The sequence below is a fragment of the Hyperolius riggenbachi genome, chromosome 4 (genome assembly GCF_040937935.1).
Source record: "Hyperolius riggenbachi isolate aHypRig1 chromosome 4, aHypRig1.pri, whole genome shotgun sequence".
Taxonomy (NCBI): Eukaryota; Metazoa; Chordata; class Amphibia; order Anura; family Hyperoliidae; genus Hyperolius; species Hyperolius riggenbachi.
Window position 1 is genome coordinate 363,804,847 of NC_090649.1, and position 23,790 is coordinate 363,828,636.

Below are 23,790 nucleotides of genomic sequence, written 5' to 3' on the forward strand. Positions count from 1 at the left end.
TCTAAACTGTTGTATAGTGGGGGTAAGACATAATTTTGCTTTCAACTATTGCTGGTGGACGAATTATGCTGTTTGTATCACAATTTAGGCTATATCTTTTGCCAGCACCTAAATTACACACTGACTGCCGCTATAGCCGTAAATTACATTGCGACATATGGCAGCGCCCTTTTTACCTGACTCGCTTCCTTCTTGTATATCATACTTGATTATGCATCCAGCGCACAGAATAACCTGAATTTTACTGGGACTACAGCCCCGGTACATGACCTGGCATTGTGTATCTTATTGCTTATTACCTCCATTGTGTTGTCTGGCTCCCCTATTATCATTTTCTGCAACCTCATTTATTGTCCAGCGCTGCAAAATAACGACAGCAGCTGTGGAGGAATATTTACATTGTCTGACAACACTTTTTTTTTTATAATGTTACGGATCTGAAAAACTTACTTGAAAATGTTTAAGGCAACAACAACTGGAACACCAAACTGCTGAGCAATCTGGATTTGCTTCTGTAAATTGCAACAGCCATCCTGAACCAGCTTTAGATTCTGTAAAACAGATGAAAAACAAAAATGTTTCTAATATCTATCAAATGGCTTGTGCACACATTGATTTGCTGCTTTTACCCATTTCAGAAAACCTTGGGTTTTTTTTCCATGTGGTATGTGAATTATTAATAACTGGTGTTGTATGTTGTTCATGCTAAAGCATATGGCTAAGCGGATGCTTTCAAGAATGCTTTAAGAAACCGGGTATTATCTGTTGCCAACCACAATCATACTGTCAGTGTTTTGCCTGTGTGGGCAGCTTGTGAAAATCTAGCCAGCAATACCAAGCTAAGCAGGCTACGATATGACTGACTACTCTTAGTCAGAGCTCCTCCTACTGGGGAATGGTAGTAAAACTTCTGAGTGCACTATCCTGCAGCAAAGAGGTAACTAAGCCTATATTTGTGTAATGAATACATTTCTGTTTTATGTTGAATAAAGAAGTGTTTTTGAACATTTTAAACATTCATATGCAAGTTCATAATGGTATCATCCTGATTCAAAACTTGCTTATACAAGTTGATTTCACAGAGAATCATTTAAATAGAATTTACAAGAAGATCAACATTTTAGTTAGTACTATAAATATACAAAGGAAAGAACTACTATGTTTTGAAAATATACAACCCTGGTAATTTTTTTTTTAAGCTTCATACATACACAAGATTGAATTTTATTGGCTGTTCAAGGTCGTCTCAGTCGACAATCTACCTATGTGGACAGGTCCAATGCCAGATCTCTAAGTGATGGCAGCAGCCAAGTGCATTGCTCCCCTTCTTACCCTGCCAACCAGAAGCTGCTTCGTCATGTGCCGCGCCATGCCATCATCCCTCCTACCCTCTCCAAAACAGAATGCATCACTTGGCTGTGACTGAAAGACATATCTGTATACTTTTGTGCATGGAACGGTTACCTTAGGTGTTGGGTCCAGTAGCTTTACACATTTATACAGCACACGTTTCTACAGTACTTTACAGAGCTCATCAAATAATTCATACCACTAACTGTACCTTGAGGGGCTCCTAATCTAATTTCCCTAGCACAAGCTAAGGTCAGTTGAGCCACAAGCCAATTAAAGCCTACCGCTGTCTTAAAGTACATTGGAAATGTAAAAAAGTGATACAAAGCTAAATACTTTCCTCAGTAGCAGGAAACCACATGGTTGTCTGGAGGAATGGAACTGCAGAACCAGGACTTCAAAACAAGTGAAATATAATGAAATATAATATCTCAGCTTGCTCTTCTGCATAGGACTATGAGCCAGATATGGGGGGAGACACAGGATCTGCCCCCATCACAACATCACAATGAAGGATTAAACCAACGACCTATTGATGACCACTATACTGCTCTGATCTAAACCTTTGCCTTATATTTTAAAAAGCCAGTCCAGAATGTAAAACATACTGATCAGAAAGATCAGCATAACTGTCTGGCAACAGACAGTAAAGAGCTAATACTGTGTTTGAGAGATGGGCCCCTATAGCCCAAGGGCCCCGATGTGGTGGCTACCTCTGCACCCCCCATTGCTACGCCACTGCCTCCCATGAGTATACTCCTATGAGTATTTAAAAATGTCATTTCACATCTTTTATACCAAAACTTTGCTCAAATGCAGAAAAAAGATGAGAGCTACGGTCAGGCTATTATGCTGGTTGTGCTATTAGAGTCACATTCCTGGTTGTACAGAATGATCTGTATAATTTATATTTTAATTTTCTTGTTTAATCAAGCAATAGATATTACATACACTATAGTTCAACTATAAACTATCTGCCTGGAAGTCAGATTTATGACATGGTCTGACTCTACTGGATTATACAATTACAAATAATTTAATCACCATTATGTATTTATATTGCATTGGAATCTTCTGCAGTACATTTATACAACAATAATAGTCATGTCCCTATCTGTCCCTCAGAGTAGCTCAAAATCTAATGCCTACAATGTCGGTCATTTTCTAATGTTCCTAGTGTAGTCTATGGACAACTGTTGGGGTGCACAGAAGAAACCCACACAAGCACAAAAGTTCAGACTGAAACTAGAGACCCTACAAATTCAGATGTCGTAATCATAGAATTTTCCGTTGGTGAACAACAAACTCAAACTTTCACAAATCTTCGCGAACATGCGACCGCCATAGACTTCAATGGGCAGGCGAATTTTAAAACCTACAAAGACCGTCTCTGACCACAAAAGTGATGGAAAAGTTGTTTCAAGGGGTCTAACACCTGGAGGGGGGCATGCCAGAAGGGGATCCATGCCAAAAGTCCCACCAAAAATTACAGAGTTGACGCACAGTTGGGTTTTAATCCTTAAAGGACAGAAATCACATTATGCACAGCTCTGGGGGTCAGTGGGCTGTGGAGAGTCACACACAGAGAAATGCAATGGTACTATCAGAATACAGTGAAATAATAATGCACTGGAGTCAGGGGCGTAACTAGAAGTCCCCGGGCCCCCCTGCAAAAATTTGAGCGGGACCCCCCCACCCCGGGGCTCACTCATGGCCATTTTAGGGGGACATGAGGGGTCGCAGCATGAGGGGAGAGCTTGGTAGCACATCAGTGGGGAGGAGGGGCAGTCCCCCCCCCCCCCTCCTCACCTCGGGCTCTCCCCTCTGCGCTCCCTTCCTGCCTCTAAGCATCAACAGCGGCAGCAGCTATAATTACCTCCATCCACCACCGGAGGTCGTCGATCTGCAAGGGCTTCACATTACTTTCACATTACTTCCTGTTTTAACAGGAACTAATGTGAAGCCCTTGCAGAGCGGCAACCTCCAGGGTGGATAAAGGTAACTATAGCTGCCGCGGCTGCTGCTTATGCTTGAATAGAGACGGGAGGAGAGCGCAGAGGGGAGAGCCCGAGGTGAGGGAGGACCATCCCCCCTCCCCACCGACGTGCTACCAAACTCTCCCCTCATGCTGTGACCCCCCCTCCTGCCCCCTCAAAATGACCACAGCGGCCCCCTCCCCCCGGCTGCTTCCCCTATTGTTACACCAGTGACTGGAGTGGTTCTGCGTGTGCAACTTAATGAGGTAACCACAATAGCGGTAGTGTGCACACAGCTGTGTGCGTGGCCTGTGGGGTGTCACACACACACAAAAAAAACACAGGAGACCAATGTGCTAGTCCTCAAAAAGGCTGTTTGGGGTGCTTTCACAGCAAGTGAGGAACAAGAACACAGTCCTACCTAATGCTTTCCCTACCTATCTGCAGCAAGTCTAACCCTGCTCTCACTAACAATCAGCAGAGAATGAATCCATTATGGCCACCGCACTGCTTTTTGATAGGAGGGTGGAGGTCCAGGAGGGGGTGCTAGCTGCCATGTTTCTGCTGACTGTGAGGTAAGGAGTCAAAATTTGGCTCCATGCTGATGTATAGGGGGTGGGTCGAACACGCCATATGCTCGCAGTTAGCGGAGAACGCGAACAGCGAAAATTCGTCAGGAACTGTCTGCCGGCAAAACGGTTGGGCCATCTCTACCTACCACTGTGACACACAAAACACTTCAGGAACAAGACTCCCTTACTTGGCTTTACAGTTGAAACAGAGCTGTGAGCTGAATCACCATAGACATTCAAACATTGTTGCTGTTCTACAAGATGTCCGGGGATGAAATGTCAGGCTTAAGTGAACATAACCTTCATAGAAAATATATTCCTGCAGTGCTGTGGCTAAATACACAATCTAACAACCACTAAGCCATTTGTGCATACACTTTGTGAAGAGTGGCAAACACACTTAGCAGCAATGAATATTTTATAACAGCTTTCCTACTGTTTTCCACTTCACTTAAAAGTCTAGAAATAACATTTCAGAACATGCTATGAGCACACAGAGGTACTGTGAATCCACAGCTATCATCACACATTTCTCACAGTATTTACTTGGAAAGTATAGAATCAGCACTGTTTCTCTCGGGGCAGTACTGCTGACAGAGTGCTGCACCCACGAGGTTCTCATGTGCAAAAGGGCCCCTTTCTACCAAAAAATGCTGAAAAAGAAACAGCTAGGTGACCCCAGAACAACTTCTACTCTGCAACACGCCAGACCATTATCGCCTCACTCAGTCGCCAAGCCCACGCTGATTATCTTTAAAATCTTGGCAATTGCAAGAATGGCTAATATTATTCATAATAAACATAAAGGCCATGTTACAATATGGATTAAGGGGTTAAACATTACCTCTTCAGTGTATTCTCTTGCTAGAGGCGCACCAGCAGTAACCTGAAATATCAAAATGTAATGGGATTCTTAGTGTCTATCAACTACATTTTTGCATAGCATTCCTATTACATGATATACTAACAATGTTATTTTGCCAATAAACAGAAAAAATAATTCATATAAAGTTTACACGGAGCTTCCAACATAGCTTAGGCAACAGTTTTAAGGCCGATACCACAGAAGCAGTGTCAAGGTGAGGTCATCTGTAACTGCATACTGAGGAGTGAGCATAGATGGTGCATATCCCCAGGTAAAAGATACTACCACCAGCCCTTGCAAAAAACAAACAAACACCAAAACAAAACAAAATAAAAAAAACAAACAACAACATGACTGAGCAATTTGAGAAATCAGAACACTAAGCAGTTTATTCCCCTACTAGTAGACCTAAGCCCGTTTAAAAACGTGCTCTAGGTCTTTCTCTGGCCGCCGCCAGTGTGCGTGCCGCCGCACGCCGGTCTCGCACGCAACCGCCGCGCACCGAGCGCACGCCTGCACCCACCTCGCTAGCACCCGCCCACCTTACTCACCCGCCTCGCTTCCTGGTCCCGTCCAGCTGTCTGTTACTGCGCACATGCGCAGTTACTAAAAACCTGGGACACAGGGACAGCTGCTGGACGCAGTGACAGTTAGGGTTTTATTATAGAGGATTAGCAAGCTACATATGGGTTCTTTTTAGGGATGGTCAATGAGATGCAAATCATTTAAATTTTAACTTAATAAGGTTAGAATGGTCTATTTCTAAAATGCATACACAATTTGCATAATCATGCATAAACTAAGAATTATCGACAACCCTTTGTTATTTTATGGACGGTTCAGTTAGCTTTATTTAGGTTTATTTAGGTTTTTCTTTCTTCTTTGGGAACTTCCTTAGATGTTCCAAACAAACAGGTGGACAGTGGTCTAATTAGGCAGATCTCTGCAGGGGAGGCTAGTGATGTAATGGGACACCAGTAAACCTTTTGATTTACAGACAAAAATGGTCAGAAAAAAATTGTTTAGGCAGAAACAAATTGCACACAGCTTTTAATGTATATTAACAACTTCAGCCTTCAGTCGTTTTCACTTTTTGCATCCGAGCAATGTTCACCTCCCATTCATTAGCCTATAACTTTATCACTACTTATTACAATGAACTGATCTAGATCTTGTTTTTTTTCTGCCACCAATTAGGCTTTTTTTGGGTGGTACATTTTGCTAAGAGCTACTTTACTGTAAATGCATTTTAAAGAGACTCCGTAACAAAAATTGCATCCTGTTTTTTTATCATCCTACAAGTTCCAAAAGCTATTCTAATGTGTTCTGGCTTACTGCAGCACGTTCTACTATCACCATCTCTGTAATAAATCAACTTATCTCTCTCTTGTCACACTTGTCAGCCTGTGTCTGGAAGGCTGCCAAGTTCTTCAGTGTTGTGGTTCTGTGATGCATCTCCCCCCTCCAGGCCCCTCTCTGCACACTGCTGTGTGTTATTTAGTTTAGTGCAGCTTCTCTCTGCTCTATTATCTTTTACAAGCTGGATAAATCCTCCTCTGAGCTGGCAGGGCTTTCACATACTGAGGAATTACATACAGGCAGAGCTGTCTGCACTCTGCAGGAAGAAACAGCCTGACACTTCAGTGGAAGATAGCTGCAGGGAGAAAGAAACACACAAATGATCTCTTGAGATTCAAAAGGAAGGCTGTATACAGCCTGCTTGTGTATGGATGTATTTTCTATGTGTGGACATACTGTACATCAACCTACTTCCTGTTTTGGTGGCCATTTTGTTTGTTTATAAACAAACTTTTTAAAACTGTTTTTAACCACTTTTAATGCGGCGGGGAGCGGCGAAATTGTGACAGAGGGTAATAGGAGATGTCCCCTAACGCACTGGTATGTTTACTTTTGTGTGATTTTAACAATACAGATTCTCTTTAACAGGAAGAATAAGAAAAAAACTGAAAAAATTAATTTCTCAGTTTTCAGCCATTATAGTTTTAAAATAATACATGCCTCTATAATTAAAACCCACGTATTGTATTTGCCTAATAGTCCTGGGTATTACACCTTTTTGAATTATGTCCCTATCACAATGTATGGTGACAATATTTTATTTGGAAATAAAGGTGCATTTTTTCCATTTTGCATCAATCACTATTTACAAGCTTATAATTAAAAAAAAAAAAAAGAAATATTTCATCTTCACATGGATATTTAAAAAGTTTAGACCCTTAGGTAAATATTTACGTGTTTTTTTATTGTAATTTTTTTTTTTAATTAAACATTTTATTTGGGTATTTTTGGGAGGGTGGGATGTAAATAGTATTTTTTTTTTATGTAAATGTGTCTATTTTTTTTTTTTACATGTAGATGTTTTTTTGGCCACAAAATGGCAACCTTCAGTTTGTTTACATGACGTCACTCTAAGCGTAACATGTACGCTTAAAGGGACGCAGAGGGACGTAAGAGGCAGAAAAAGCGAGGCTTCCGAGAGAAGCGGTCGCTTTTTCTGCCGGGGAAAGGAATCCATGATCGTGCACCATGTCCCGATTCATTGTTTCCTGGACTAACGATCCGTGGCCGGGAGTGCGCGTGCACGCGCGTGATCGGCCGCGGGAGCGCACATGGCCTTCTGGACGTAGCCTCTACGTCCAGAAGGCTTAAATGGTTAATGGAATCCCTAGTGGTAGCAGTTTGCACTACCAACTTGCAACAACTAGTCACTACTGCTAGTGAATAGTCGCAGCTTGCAGTTAGGATTACCATCAAATTGCTGTGATTCAGATGTCTGTGTTATATACATCTAAGAATAGTTGCCTTGACAATTGTTAACTGGTGCTATGTATTCATGCTTCTCTTCCATAAAAATAAACTTGCTTAAAGCAAAAAAAATGGTATGATATAATGAATTGTATGTGTAGTATGGATAAAAAACAGTAGTAAACACAGGGGTGGAGGTGTCCAATTCATAAAAGATAGGCTAATAAGCTGTTGATCTTATAAACAGAGAGGTAACCTTACCTCTTATGAAGAATTTTGACCAGTTTATTCAAAAAAAAAGGTACTTTAATTGCACACAGTATATTGACAAAGCGTTTCACAGGTGCTTGCCCACTTCCCAGGTTACTGAAAAAAAAAAGGTGCCTTAACTGCTATGGCTGCGTAGCAAGCATGAGCGTCTCTCTGTCTAGTATTAGTAGCAAAGAAAGTTTCATATTTGTATTTTCAGTTACATAGTTTTTTTTTATAACAATGCTTCATTCTGTCATATTTGCAGTTTAGAAACCACACTCTGTATTTTAAGCTATTAAACAAAGCAGAACTTTCTGCAGGAAAGTTTTTTAAACTTTCCTGCAGTAAAACCTAATGTCAAGTAGTCTCTCCATGTTTCTTGATTGTTTAAGTGCTTCAGAAAACTCATTTGCATAGATAATGACTGAAGGTTTTCTTTTACCCTTCCTGAACTGGAAAACAATGAGATTCTTTTCTTTGCTACTAATGTCTAATTATTTATCTCATAAGTTTATTTTCGCTTCAGGTTTGCTTTAAGTGCTAGAAGGCTTGTATTGTACATGCAGATCTTACTGCCCATTTCATATGCAACTCTTTCTCAAGTCACAAAAGCTAAAGAGTTAAACATGTATTTGCAGTTTAAAAAGAATGTATATCATGTGGATTAGTTTCACTTATTCAAAAATGGATTCTTTAAAAATGTTCTTGCTTCCTTTTTAATTAAGGTTTTACCGCATCCAACACAAAAGGTTTATACTAGGAGTTTCATTATTACATCAAATTTTGGGGAACATAATAGTTATACAAACCAATACAAACTACTGAGAAACTCCAGACAACTTGCTGCTATGATATTTTGCACAAAAGTAGAGGATATAATGTGTTTTTGAACTTACATTGGGTCCTCCTCCATGCATCTTCAAAGCTCTAATAGTAGCAACAAGAACAACCACATTGGGAACTAAGCCAGATGCTCTACACTTAATGTTGAAGAATTTTTCCATCCCTATGTCAGCACCAAACCCGGCTTCTGTCACTGAAAGAAAAAATACATAATTAAAGGACGTCTGTCAAGAAAATCGTAATATTTAAAATATACTGTATGTAAACATAAAATAGGGCTGAACAATTTTCAGTTTTTAAACCGAAATCGCGATTAGGGGTAAGAGGATGTTGAGATCGTCAAAGCTGCAGTTTTCTGCACTGCCAATGGTACCTGCTCTGCTGCGGCTCCCAGCCCCCCCCTTGCATTGCTGTGAGGTAAACCACTGTGAAGTGGCAGCCAGCGTTGCTCAATAACGACGGACACCAGGAAGTGACGTAATGTCATTTCCTGTTAAAGGCCCCGCCGTTACTGAGCGAACACTCATTGCCTCTTCACGGCGGCTTACTGCAAGGCAATGCGGTAAGGGGGATTGGGACTATCTGGAGGTGGGTGTCATGAGCAGAGCAGGTATCTGCTCTGTATCTATCTAACCTATACTGCGACACCTATAGTGGCTAACCTGTACTGCAACACCTATACAGGGATCAGTTGAAAAGAGCGCCTGAGCTGCCTGTATGAAAAGGGCGCCTCCATAGACAACGTTATTTCTGCAAATATCAGCTACAAGGTGGTGAAAAGGGCGCCCGACTTTTGATTATAGGCTACAAGTGGGCGCCCCTTGGTAGCCCATATTTTATTTGGCTACTTTCGGCTACAGTAAGGCACCAGTTTGTAGCCCATATTTTTTATTCAGCTACAAGGTTTTCGGTTACAGTAGGGCGCCCCTTTGTAGCCCATAATTTTTTTTGGGGGGGGGGGGCCTACAAGGTTTTTGGCTACAAATGGACACCCAACTGTAGCCCATATTTTTTATTCAGCAAGAAGGTTTTTGGCTACAAGGTTTTGGATTCTGCTACAAAAGGTCACCCTTTTATAGACGATATTTTTGATTCAAGGGTGCAGGGGGTGTTAGGATTAGGCATCACAAGCAGAAGGGGGGGGGTCTTAGGGTTAGGCACCACCTGGAGGGTCTTAGGGTTAGGCACCGCTAGGGGAGTCTTAGGGTTAGGCACCACCAGGGGAGTCTTAGGGTTAGGCACCACCGGGGGGGTTAGGGGAGGGTTCTGTGTGAAAGTAGGGAGAAGTTAGGTAATCGTAATCACTTTTCTCAGCTATATCTAGAGCCCTTTTATAGCCCAAAACATTTTGCCTAAAACAGTATCCTTTTTATAAACTAAAACTAGCTTTTTCGGCTACACCAGGCGCCCTTTCTAGCCGAATTTGCCGTATATGGGCTACACCGGGCGCCCTTTGTAACCAAATTTGGCATACATGGGCTACACCAGGCACACTTTGTAGCCGAACTTGGCATACATGGGCTACACCAGGCGCCCTTTGTAGCCGAGGTTGGCATATGGGCCACACCAGGCGCCCTTTTTGTAGCCGAATTTGGCATATATGGGCTACACCAGGCGCCCTTTTCAAATGGGCGCCCTATACAGGATAACCAGTACTGGAACACCTATACTTGCTAACCTGTACTGTGACACATACACTGGCTAACTTGTACTGTGACACATATACTGGCTAATCTGTACTGAGGCACCTATAGCTGGCTTACTTATACTGGGGCACCTATAGCTAGCTAACCTTTACTGGAGCACCTATACTTGGCTACCTATATTGGGGGCACTCATCGTGTATCAAAAAATGTGAATCGAATTGAAATTGCAATGACAGAAATCGTACAATTCAATCTTTTCCTAAAATAGTTCAGGCCTAACATATACAAATACGAAGTATGTTTCTTGCAGAGGAAAATGAGCCAAAAGATGATTTGGAGGACCATGTACTACAAGACTTAAGGGAATGTTGAACACATATTAAAAACAAGCAATTTCGAACCTCACACTTTTTATTATACATAAAGCAAAGTATGCCTACGATATAAGATATCGCAAGCCTCCATCTCACTACACTCCAGCCTGCCCTAAGTGTGCCTTGGCAAATGCAGGACTGTAACACTGTATTTGGGAATGCTATGTTATAGATCATTTTTGGGATGATATTCTGCTGTTTGCCAATCAGATGTGTGGTAAAACCATTTCCAAAGATGTACAGTTGTGTTTAACTATTCTCTCTTTCTGACTCTCTTTCAACTGGCAGAGTCCCAGTGGATTGGCGTACAGCCCACATTTTCCCATTATTTAAGAAGGGCAAAAAATCAGATCCAGGAAATTATAGACCTGCAAGCTTAACATCAGTTGTATGCAAACTATTTGAGGGTGTGAGGATCCGCGTGGATGCCTGCGCAGGCAGGCAGGCAGCCCTGCGTTTCTTCCCTTGGTGCAATTCCTGTCTGGCGTGTGTGGCAGGACAGAGGAGCTGTTCCTCTGCACTCCACAGCTCCCCCTGTCGACAGGAATTTCCCTCTACAGGTGCATTGCACCTTTTGCTGGGTTCCCGCAAATTATACGCTTGTGGAGGATTTCCGCAGTGTCCTCTGGATCAACAGGGATATGTGAAGGGGCAGGCTGGTGTTGTACTTTGTTCTCTGGTTGAACTCGATGGATGTATGTCTTTTTTCAACCCAAATAACTATGTAACTATTTTGATAGAAAAGATGATTATCACAAGAACTGCTCATCAGCTCTGTTTCATATTACTTTAGCAGTTGCAAGGAAAGTGATCTTTCAAGGATGGTTCTCACCCAATCACCCTCAGGTTGGCCAGGTCCGTAAGGAACTGTTATTGCTTTTTTTTACTTTGTATAAACTAAAATGTTCTGCAGGCATTGGAAAAACCATTTTTTTTAAGATTTGGAAGAAATGTATTCTAGCTACCTTCACTTCCTCTGAGATAAATCTGCTAATGGGGAACTCTGTGCTGACTACATGGTACTGTTTAGAAGGTAGAGGGGGTTCTTTAGGGACCCTTAAGTATGTTCCCTGAGATTTCAATGAGTGCTAACTGGTGATAGCTCAGCCCGCTTCAGTGAGTCCAATTTCCTCAAGTACTAGATTATGAGAGGTTTTCCTGAATTGTATGATTTAAGATGATCAGCACTGAGAGAGAGGGAAGGAAAGGGGTCTTTTTCTCTTGGGGTTATACTTTCTTATGTGGGTTTTACTTGGAGGGGGTGGGGGAGAGTGGTGCATTGGCCTATTGTGTTGGCCAACTACAAGTGATGCATGTGTCGCCCTTTCTGTTTAAATGTAATATGTTGGTTTGTTTCATACCTGTGGTCACTTTTGAATGTTGCGCCAATGCTACAATATTGTGTTTTTTTTTTCTTTTGTTTCTGTTTGTTATAAAACGCAAAATCTTTTAAATAAAATACTTAAAAAAAAATGAGCCATAAATTACTTTTCTCCTATGTTGCTGTCACTTACAGTAAGCAGTAAAATCTGACAGAACCGACAGGTTTGAGACTAGCCCATCTCCTCACGGGGGGTTCTCAGGGTTTTAATTTTCAAAAGCACTTAGTGAATGGCAGTCTGTCCAACTGCCAAAAAAAGTGTACAGTGAGCAGGCAGGCTGGCCAGTATCTTTGTATAAAGCTTTTTCAGGCAGTGTCCTTATAAAGAATAAAGGCCATGCTGAGAATCCCCTATGGAGAGATGGACAAGCCACAAATCTGTCAGTAATGTCATATTTTTACTACTTACTGTAAGTGACAGCAACATAGGAGAAACGTAAATTATGGCTCATTTAACTCTGGAAGAAACATGCTTCCTATTTGTAAAGGTTTACATATATTTTAAATTTTAAGATTTTCGTGACAGAAATCGGTGAATGTTTTGCAACAGAAGGGTGCATACACACCAATTTTGATTGGCTAATTTTACCAACTTAATGTAGAAAGAGGAATAACATATTTTGAATACTATGAGCAGATTATGCTCTCATCAGAAGCAAAATTGGTCGGTGAATGGCCAATCAAAATTGGATGTGTATACGCTCCCTTACTCCAATTAAAGGACAACTGAAGTGAGAATATGGAGGCTGCCATATTTATTTCCTTTTAACCACCTGGGCGGTATGGACGAGCTCAGCTCGTCCATCACCGCCGGAGGCTGCCGCTCAGGCCCTGCTGGGCCGATTTGCGCCAAATAAAGAGCAGCACACGCAGCCGGCACTTTGCCAGCCGCGTGTGCTGCCCGATCGCCGCCGCTCTGCGGCGATTCGCCGCGAGCAGCGGCGAAAGAGGGTCCCCCTAGCCGCCTGAGCCCTGCGCAGCCGGAACAAAAAGTTCCGGCCAGCGCTAAGGGCTGGATCGGAGGCGTCTGACGTCAGGACGTCGGCTGACGTCCATGACGTCACTCCGCTCGTCGCTATGGCGACGGTGTAAGCAAAACAAGGAAGGCCGCTCATTGCGGCCTTCCTTGTTTATTCTGGGCGCCGGAGGCGATCGGAAGAACGCCTCCGGAGCGCCCTCTAGTGGGCTTTCATGCAGCCAACTTTCAGTTGGCTGCATGAAATAGTTTTTTTTTAATTTAAAAAAAACCCTCCCGCAGCCTCCCTGGCGATCTTATCAGAACGCCAGGGTGGTTAAATAGGACCAGTTGCCTGGCAGCCCTGCTGATCTATTTGGTTGCAGCAGTGTTTATATAACACCAGAAACAAGCATGTGGCTAATCTTGTCAGATAAATACTTAAATAAATAAAATAAATAAGTCTGACATGTCAAACACCTGATCTGAATTTGCTTGTTCAGGGTTTATGGCTAAAAGTATTAGAGGCAAAGCCAAACTTATACAGGATGTTTAGTTTAGATTTGGATTAGGTGTTTTGGTCAGGTGAGGCTATAAAAATGGGAAAGCACACTTTCACCTGGTCTAGTGATTTCAGCTGATTGAGGCCTGAAATACTGTACAGTGTTTGTTCATCATATAAGTACTTATGGTGCAGCTTATCTACTGAAGGAGAGGGGATAATTTGACTATAGTTCTACTTTAATAAAACCATCACGCACTGCAACGATCATTCCTCCTTATTTTGAAAGTTTGAGTAAAAGTTCCAGAACTGTAATGTAATGCAAAATGGTAGCTAGTGTTCTGTTCTCGACATAAGAAAACATAATGGAAGTAATTTATCCAATTATTGCTTCCATCTGACTGAAGTGCTACACAAGTAAAAGGTAATGTATACTTTACAAGTCAACGAGGAACTGAGTTTATAATCCTAAGTAGAGAGTTTAGTACTTGTAAATCCCTACATAAAGTTCAGCATGCAAGAACTGACCTAATACTCTATAAACTGCAATGTGAGATACAACAATATAGAACATGTAAACTGCTGTTTAAGGTTTGAATTAGCATACAGTTAATAATGCACTGCACCCATATTTGTCTAATAAATATATTAACTAGAAAGTATACTGAAAATACTAAGTATTGGGCAATCACTGACACGAAGATCACAACATGAACTCCACTCATAAGATACATCATGGTTGTTAGGAAGTCCTCTGTAGACAAACCCATATTAAATTATGGAGTCTCGTCACTTGTGGACAGCTGGACAAAGGCTAGCCCAAGAATGTCAAAGAATGACGTTGGTTGAAAGGAAGGAAACAGGATGCTGTTCTGTGGCTGCAACGATGAAGGCTACACACTGCATAGGAAATGAAGAGGAGAACAAATGAGAAAAAACAATACACAGTGCCAGCTCCCCCACTTGGATTCTGGCCTGTGATCACATCCACCCTCCAATCACTCCATTATTATTTCCTCTTTCAAGATGTGAATGCCAAGGAAAATATCAACAAATGCAGCCCTCGGGGGCATCCCAAGGTTCACTAGTGTGTTGCTTCACTAATTACCAGATTAAGGAAACCATTAAAAAGGGAATCATCTAAAAGGCTATTAAGTTAAACACTTCATGTAGCACATTTTGAAGGAATTAAATAACTTGATGTGTTGGAATTTCAAACAGGAAACTAATCAAAGTACAGTGTAAAAGAATTGTGCTTACTTACACAAGAGAAAATGCTGTTGTTGTAAGAGGGAGGCGCACTGTTGTGTAAAACCACTGTAGATTAAAATGAAAAATATATTGCACTAGAAAGTACATAATTTGAATACACAATAAGGGGGTTACGCTAAAATACAAGTTAGAATATGGAAAAAACTGGAGCCTTATTAACTTTTGTACAGTGATTCCTTACAGAAACGGATCTAGACCAAGTTGCGCCTGGGGCAAGGTCAGGTTTTGGCGCCTAAACTGCCATTCCCCAACCAAATTCCTTATCTACCTCATCTCAAATATAATTGACCATCTATACCCATTTACCTAAAAGGGGACTGACATGTGATCTCCCAAATTTCAACAAACTATAAAGCTTCCCCCTACCCCACATGAGTGCCGCCTCCTGTGCAGGATGAGACTCGTTATTGACTGCATCTGTGCCTTCTTTCTTCTATACAAAATTGGATGAACACCAGCTGGCTGAGGTTGAACTCTGACAAAACAGAGGTGTTGGTGGTAGGTGGTCCACACATGATGGATAAAGTTCAAAACGCTCACCACCTCAAACTAGCAATTGGGGGAGATACTGTACAGTATAAAGACTCTGTGCGAAACCTTGGGGTGATCCTGGATGGAAATCTAAAACTCAAACAGCAGATATCAGCTGTCGTCAAGTCTTCCTTCTTCCATCTAAGAAATATAGCGAAAATCAAACACCTTATCCCAGCTGAAGACCTACCTGCCCTGGTTCATGCATTTGTATCCTCCCGCCTAGACTACTGCAATGCCCTGTTCATCGGATCTACAGAAAAGGTTCTGCGCCCCTTACAGCTAGTACAGAATGCTGCAGCCAGACTCCTAGCCAATGCCCCCCGCAGCTCACACATCACCCCAGTACTGCAAACTCTTCACTGGTTACCAGTAAAATGGAGAATCAATTTTAAGATCTGCCTGCTGACATTCAAGGCTCTACACCACATGGGACCCAAATACATAGCAGATCTATTGGAACTTTATGCCCCTCCACGCACCCTCCGCTCTGCCAACACGATGAAGCTGGTTATTCCCAGGGTACACTTAACATTTGGTGCTCGGGCCTTTTCCTACGCAGCCCCTACTCTATGGAACTCACTTCCACAATCAGTACGAGAGGCTCCCTCTCTGGACAGCTTTAAAAAAAGGCTAAAAACTCACCTCTTTTCCCTAGCCTTTGAGACTGCATAATGCAGGGTCACAGCGCTTTGAGTCCCCAGGGAGAAAAGCGCTATATAAATATTATTGTTATTGTTATTGCTATATTCTCCTTCACCTTGTTTGATGTGCCGATTCCTGGCTGTTGCTACCTGCTGAACCACTGCTCCACACCTCTTTGCTACCCGCTGCTTCTTTGGCGGGCACCCCAGCCCAGTCAGTCCCTGCTTCCACGGTGCAACTCTGCTGAGAACCCTCTATATCCATCTGCCTCTCTACGCCGGGACATTTGCTGCATTACTATACAGGGAGCCGTGGCAAAATGTCAAATTATGCTAAAATTGTCGTCTGATAAAGGGTCGGAAAAAACAAGTGGAAAGGAAGTTTCAAATAACTTTTTTGTCTTCCTCATAAAACGATCTGCCACCTAAATCTTGTACATGGTACTTTCCTGTACCATGCCAATGCGCCGTTATCTAAACTGATGCAAGTTACATTTTGAATTCATCCATGGGAGCTCCTCACAGAGAGAGCTGAAGACCCCACAGATGTTTACAGAGACACCAGGCTGCTGCACTGTTGAGCCCAGTGCGTCGTTGCAGCATCTGTATCTATGTGTTCTCGACTCCCGAGTGTAGCTGCATTGAAGGCAGAGAAAGCAGCAGAGGTTTTCCTCTAGAATGGAAGAAGAAAACCTGTGCTGCTTCTCTGCCTTCAATGCAGCTATGCAAAACACTTGTGAGTCAGGGACACGTAGATATAGATGCTGCAGAGATGCCATTGCCACAGCAACGACACACATACTCACTGTGTGTGTTCACACCCACCATGCTCCAAAGGCTGGGAGCATTCTGTGCCTGCGCAGTAGTCCTGCCATATTACCAGAGCGGCCCGGGGAGATGGTGAGAAACCGAACAGCCTGAAGGGGAAGGGGAGGAAGCCTCAGGTAAGTATAAATTCTGAGACACTATTCACCTCAGGTACAAATTAATAGGTAAAAAAAAAATTCTCCCTTTACCTATTTAAAAGACTGTCATCTGGGGGTCTCCTTAGGACGCTTCCAGATGCCATCAGAAACCGGTGACTGATAAGTGATCGTGACTCAGAGCAGATGGAAAGTTCCCTGATCTGATTACATGATGTCATAGGAATCCATAATTTCCTCTTCACCTAATTTGCCTAGGCACCTGTGCTCCTCTCCTGGTCACCTTCCACTCTCCTCTGTCTTCTTAAAGTACCTCTGAACCGTTTTTTATCCTCCAACATACACTACCATTCCTAGCTCAATCATCACAAGCCCACACAAATCGCAGCTCCACTGTGTGCTGGGGGCTTAACACCATCGGGAACCATCAGTTGGGAGTGAAGTTCCTAGTTACGGGCTAGGGGAGAGGAATGCCACTTCATCACACCCAACAATAAACGTGAAGGAGCTGAGGACACAGTAGGTGCTGGAGGGGGAGGATGGTGCTGTGACATATGTCACAGCACCACTAATAAAACAGTATTAGAAGTTTGTAGGGGGGGGGGGGGGAGAACAGTTCAGAAGCACTTTAAATTATGCATACTGGAGAGGAGTGAAAGGTGTGTGCTTCTGAACAGTTTCACCTGACTTATATACTGGCTGCCTCAAGTCTATTGACTAATTTAAACTGACTCTCGTCTAATTAAAATGGCAAAGCGTTTGCATACTGCATTCGCCTACCAGATTATGCAGGATCTAAGGCTACCTCCCTGCTATTCCTGCAGGAGTTGGCCCACGCAAATACTTGCATCTCAACAGGGGTGCCGTGTGTAGGCCTCCTTGTGCCCCCAAGAAAAGAGGGGCAGCGCAAACACCCTCACAAAGCATCCACTGCCCGGGAGCGCTGCAACTGCCTCTCTGGGGGGGGGGGGGGGAGCAAGAACACATGGCCTACGCTTAAGGAGAACCATCCATGTGGCCCCCCCAAAGGATAGATGCCCTACTATTGCGTACTTTGCTTACCTGTAGTGCACATGCGCATCCTGGGAGCGAACACACCGACAAAGGGGACGAGCTGTCTGCGCCTGCCCTCCCCCCTTGGAGTGTTGTGTGAAAGCCAGCCCTGAGCTCCAAAGCTTGGGGTGGCCCATGCTTTACTCCTTTCTCATGTGTTAGCTCCCAAGTTGTGCTCATGTAGCAGAATGCAATGGACGTTAAGGTAAGTGCCGGTTTTTAAATTTTGGGATGTAGGTGTGGGCGGCTCTTCCCGGTGCGGCCATGCTTGGGGGGGTTGCCTGCACCTCCCAAGCCTCCCCCTCTGGGGTGCCGCTGTGGTTTCCAAGCTGTGAGAGAGGTTGGGGGTATTGGGAAGCCTCCCCGTGGTGCTCCTGGATAGTGCTAATGTAGCATGAACTAATTCCCGCAGGGCAACCGCTTTGCAGTATTGGTTTTTGACCCTGCCTAATTTGGCATGCAAAAGCAAATTCATATTTGCATGAGCAATGTCTCGTGAGAAGCCAATTAGGCCAAATTTGCAAAGCCAGATTTGTCAGGTTCAACTTGGTTTGATGCACACATAAAATTCTCTGTGTAGTGTTTGCACTTTAAATTATGTCTTAGCCCAGTTTGTTGCCATCTCCCACCAATTTACTTTGTCTAGAGGACCTTTTAGCAGCTTCAAGCTAAATCTTGACATTTTAAAATGGACTCTCTCACTTTAAAGGTAGACTGAAAAATAAACAGTTGTAATAGATATATCTGGAATGTTTTATCAAAAGCAAGCCCTGTTTAGCTCATTACAGCTTATCCAGATTCCTGATCTCAGTTTTGTATCCTACACACCAAGACAACATAGTGTGCTTATAAAATGGCAACAATAGCCCAATGACTGAAAAACATTCTGGTACTTACACTGGCTGCACTTATATAAAAACATTTTAAAATGAATCTAAATTTTCATAAATTTTGTCCTAATATGATCACCAAGTCCGTAATTGAATTGTATTTAATTAAACTACACCTTTTCATGTGAGTCTACAAACAGCTACAGTGTACTCTACAAAACTAAATGATTGAAATTATGCAGCTGTGCAACTATAATTTATTTACTTTCCTTCCTTTCCTGGGGTCTCTAACAGTATTGATCTTTTTTTTTTTTCTTTTTTTTACTAACATGCTAATCAATCATAGACCCAGGAAGGGAAGAAAATTTACCTTATCAAAGCCTCTGTTTGCTGAATAATTAACGATTAGCCAGCCAACTAAGCAAAAGCTCTGGCTTTAAAGGAAACCTGAAGTGAACAAGATATGAAAGCTGACAATGTGTTCCTTTTAAGCAATGCACATTGCCTTGCTGTCTTGATGATTATCTGCCTATAAAACATTGAGCCCTAGACCCTGAACAAGCATGCAGATCACTTGCTCTGACTGAAGTCTGACTAGATTATCCACATGCTTGTTTCACATGTGTGATTAAGACACAAATAATGCCATAATGGCCCATACACACGGGCTACAACTGTCGCCGCAACCACGTAGCACGCGCGTGTTGCGGCGACAGGTCGCCTGTGTGTATGACGCGCGCCCCGAACCGGCGCTACTTAGAGCTGTCGCCAGGCGATTGACTTGGTCAATCGCCGGTAACCGCTGTCGCCGCAACTTCGCCGCAACTGTCGCTAGTCCGCCGTGTGTATGCGGACTAGCAACAGCAACACACACACATCGAGAGGCACTTCCAGCGGGTGGGATGGACCTTCGGCGACAGCTTCCGCCGAATCTGTGTCGCTGTTTTTTTTTCCGTGCGACTTGCAACATTTGTGCCTTGTGAGTATGAGGCTTAAGACACAGCAGGCCTGGCAGGCAATTAAAAGGACACAAAGGACACACTTCCTTCCCCTTTGTAAGAGAAGTTCTGCATGCTTGAAATGTTTTGCCATTCTAATACAGTTGCATCCATAACTTATCTAAAATAGGGTAATCTTTAACTTGCCAGTGTTACTTCAAAAATCACCATAATCTACTGCTTTGACTACTGCATATGGTCTTCCACTAACTCAATTATCAGCTTCCATAAAACGTATGCTGTCCTGACTCCTGCCTCCTTCCATCACTTCCCAACTAATGCCCAGTCCATCCATATCTTTCTTGGCTCATTATCAAGTTGCCTTCAAATCACTTCATAATTCATAGAATGCCTGTATAGCTCATGGCTACCCAAAACCACAAGGAATGTTTAAGGGACTAAAAGAGACCAAAGAAACGTCCTACTAAAATCCAATGCTGAGTTTAATGTACCTTCTTGGAGCAGAAGGTATTTGCAATAATTCAGCTTTAGGTGAGCAACTGTGGTTTCCCATGATGAGATAGAAGCACATCAACCTCTGCCATGCACTGATGAGGCCCAGAAAGTCTAAAACAGGTTGTCTGCACGTTGAGTTGATGTGGTTCTGTAAAATTTAAATGGTATACACCACATTCCAAATTATTATGTAGATTGTATTTAACCACTTCACCACTGAGGGGTTTTACCCCCTGAGCACCAGAGCAATTTTCACCTTTCAGCGCTCCTTCCATTCATTCGTCTATAACTTTATTATTACTTATCGCAATGAAATGAACTATATCTTGTTTTTTTCGCCACCAATTAGGCTTTCTTTAGGTGGGACATTATGCCAAGAATTATTTTTTTCTAAATGTGTTTTAATGGGAAAATAGGAAAAATGTGGGGAAAAAAATAATTATTTTTCAGTTTTCGGCCATTATAGTTTTTAAATAATGCATGCTACTGTAATTAAAACCCATGAAACGTATTTGCCCTTTTGTCCCGGTTATAAAACCATTTAAATTATGTCCCTATCACAATGTTTGGCGCCAATATTTTATTTTAAAATAAAGGTGCATTTTTTTCAGTTTTGCGTCCATCCCTAATTACAAGCCCATAGTTTATAAAGTAACAGTGTTATACCCTCTTGACATAAATATTTAAAAAGTTCAGTCCCTAAGGTAACTATTTATGTATTTTTTTTAATTGTAAATTTTTTAATTTTTTTTTAATTACAAAAAAAAAAAAAAATGGGGAGTGTGGGAGGTAATGAGTTAATTTTATGTGTAAAAGTCATTTATTTGTATGTGAAAAATGTGTAGGGTGTAGTTTACTATTTGGCCACAAGATGGCCACAGTAACTTTTTGTTTTAATGCGACCTCCAAGCTTCCTTCCGGAAGCTTGGAGGAAGAATAAGGAGGCTGGACACGTGAGTTTTTTCTCACAATGATCGCGCTGCCCATAGGAGAGCAGCTGATCATTGCGGGGCTTAGATCAACGAACGGGAATGGATTTTCCCGTTCATTGATCTCTGGGCGAGCGGGCGGCGGCGTGTTTACTAGCGGCGGGCGGCGTGTTTACGAGCGGGAGCGCGGGCAGCGTCGGGAACGCGGAAAGTACGTGTTTCTCCGTCCCTGGTTTTTAAAGGATGGAAAAAGGGGCGGAGAAATACGTACGCGCGGGGGTAAAGTGGTTAAGTGTAATAAAGAATAAATATTTTGTTTTTCAATTAAACTCATGGACGGTAATGTGTCTCAGGGCTCTTTTGATCACTGAAATCAATCTCAGACACCTGTGATAATTAGTTTGCCAGGTGAGCCCGATTAAAGTAAAAACTACTAAAGAGTTTTCCACATTACTAAGCAGACCACCATTTTCAAGCAATATGGGAAAGAAAAAGGATCTCTCTGATGCTGAAAAGCGTGAAACAGTTGAATTCCTTGAACAAGGAGTGAAAACCTTAGCTATTTCATGCTTCTTCCGAGGCATCACCATGCGAAACGGCTGTTAGGGTGCCCGTTTGCATCCTGCACCCACTGCCATTGATCTCACCTAATGGTAGGACTTTTTCTGCTGTATGCAGTCACACAAGTGAAGCATGTATTGCCATATTTGTGTCCTACGCTAAATAAATGCACAATAGCACTGTAGTGCCAGACTCATGTCCTCTTTTGAATATGTGAACTATACTTGAGACATCCTGAGCACACAGTGCCCTTATAGGTGAGTAGTGCCACCTTTTGACTCATCCCCCCGAGGATGCATAAACCCGAAGTGTGTGCATCAACCCAGCAGCACCGTAGTGCCAGCCACTCTCTGAGAGACTGACAATGCACCATCTCATACTGCAAGGAATAACTCTGCATCATTGGCTGCTATTGACATAAACATAGAGAAACTCATTGTGTTGCCCCTAACCTCCCTTGATCTCAATTCTATTGAAAACCTTTGGAGCATCCTCAAGTAAAAGATCTACAAGGGTGGGAGGTAGTTCTGACATCCTGCAAATAATTCAAGCAGAAATTCTCCAAAACAATTCACAAGTTTAATGGATTCAAGAATCTTGGAGTCATTATTAACCACTTGAGGACCACAGTCTTTCTATCCCTCAAGGACCAGAGCCTTTTTTTCCATTCAGACCACTGCAGGTTTCATGGTTTATTTAACCTACCATCTAAATGAAATTTCCCTCCTTTTCTTGTCACTAATAAAGCTTTCTTTTGGTGCTATTTGATTGCTGCTGTGATTTTTAGTTTTTATTATATTCATCAAAAAATACATGAATTTTGTCAAAAAAATTTTTTTTTTAACTTTCTGTGCTGACATTTTTCAAATAAAGTAAAATTTCTATATACATTTTTGTCCAAATGTATTCTGCTACATGTCTGATTATGACACTTGCAACAAAAATAAACCAAAAAAAAAGTTTCCATTTCTGCTAACTTGTGACAAAAAAAAAAAAAAAATCTGCCACGGACTCACCATGCCCCTCTCTGAATACCTTGGGGTGTCTACTTTCCAAAATGGGGTCATTTGTGGGGTGTGTTTACTGTCCTGGTATTTTGGGGGGTGCTAAATTGTAAGCACCCCTGTAAAGCCTAAAGGTGCTGGTAGGACGTTGGACCCCTTAGCGCACCTAGGCTGCAAAAAGTGGTCACACGTACTATTGCAGTACTCAGGAGAAGTAATATAATGTGTTTTGGGGTGTATTTTTACACATACCCATGCTGGGTGGGAGAAAGATCTCTGTAAATGACAATATTTTGATTTATTTTCTTTTACACACAATTGTCCATTTACAGAGATATTTCTCCCACCCAGCATGGGTATGTGCAAAAATACACCCCCAAACACATTATACTACTTCTCCTGAGTACGGCGATACCACGTGACACTTTTTTGCACCCTAACTGCGCTAAGGGGCCCTTCATAGAAGATTTTATTTTTTGTCACAAGTTAGCGGAAATGGATTTTTATTGTTTTTTTTTTTTTTTTTTAACAAAGTGTCATTTTACACTAACTTGTGACAAAAAATAAAATCTTCTATGAACTCATCATACACCTAACGGAATACCGTGGGGTGTCTTCTTTCTAAAATGGGGCAGATTAGGGCCTGATCTGATGGATAGGAGTGCTAGGGGGGGGGGGGGGGGGGGTGACAGGAGGTGATTGATGGGTGTCTCAAGGTGTGATTAGAGGGGGGAATATATGCAAGCAATGCACTGGCGAGTTGATCAGAGGGAGTCTGGGGGGCTATCTGAGGGTGTGGGCGGGTGATTGGTTGCCCGCAAGGGGCAGATTAGGGTGTGATCTGATGGGTAGCAGTGACAGGTGGTGACAGGGGGTGATTGATGGGTGATAAGTGGGTTATTAGAGGGAAGAACAAATGTAAACAACAAGGTTGATAAAATCTGGGACCCCTGGAAAACTTACCTTACTATCACAGGTCATAGTTAACTTCCTTACAGGTAATCCAATATAACAAGGCAATTGTGTTTGGCACCGTGGTGGGCCATCCCTCCCCCCCCCCTCTTCTTTTTCCCTACCTCTACTAGCCCCTTCTTTCTTTTCCTCCAT

The 23,790-nt window shown here is 42.5% G+C and overlaps 1 protein-coding gene across 1 annotated transcript in view; it reads right to left on the minus strand.

Annotated features, from left to right (window-relative positions):
- Positions 1 to 23,790, minus strand: part of MTHFD1L (methylenetetrahydrofolate dehydrogenase (NADP+ dependent) 1 like) — a 466,799-nt gene that overhangs the window by 217,809 nt on the left and 225,200 nt on the right. The window contains exons 17-19 of the mRNA XM_068279548.1: positions 8,678 to 8,817; positions 4,743 to 4,784; positions 451 to 551 (exon numbers count right to left, since the gene is read on the minus strand). Of these exons, the coding sequence (XP_068135649.1) occupies positions 451 to 551; positions 4,743 to 4,784; positions 8,678 to 8,817 (283 nt within the window). The remainder of the gene's footprint in view (positions 1 to 450; positions 552 to 4,742; positions 4,785 to 8,677; positions 8,818 to 23,790) is intronic.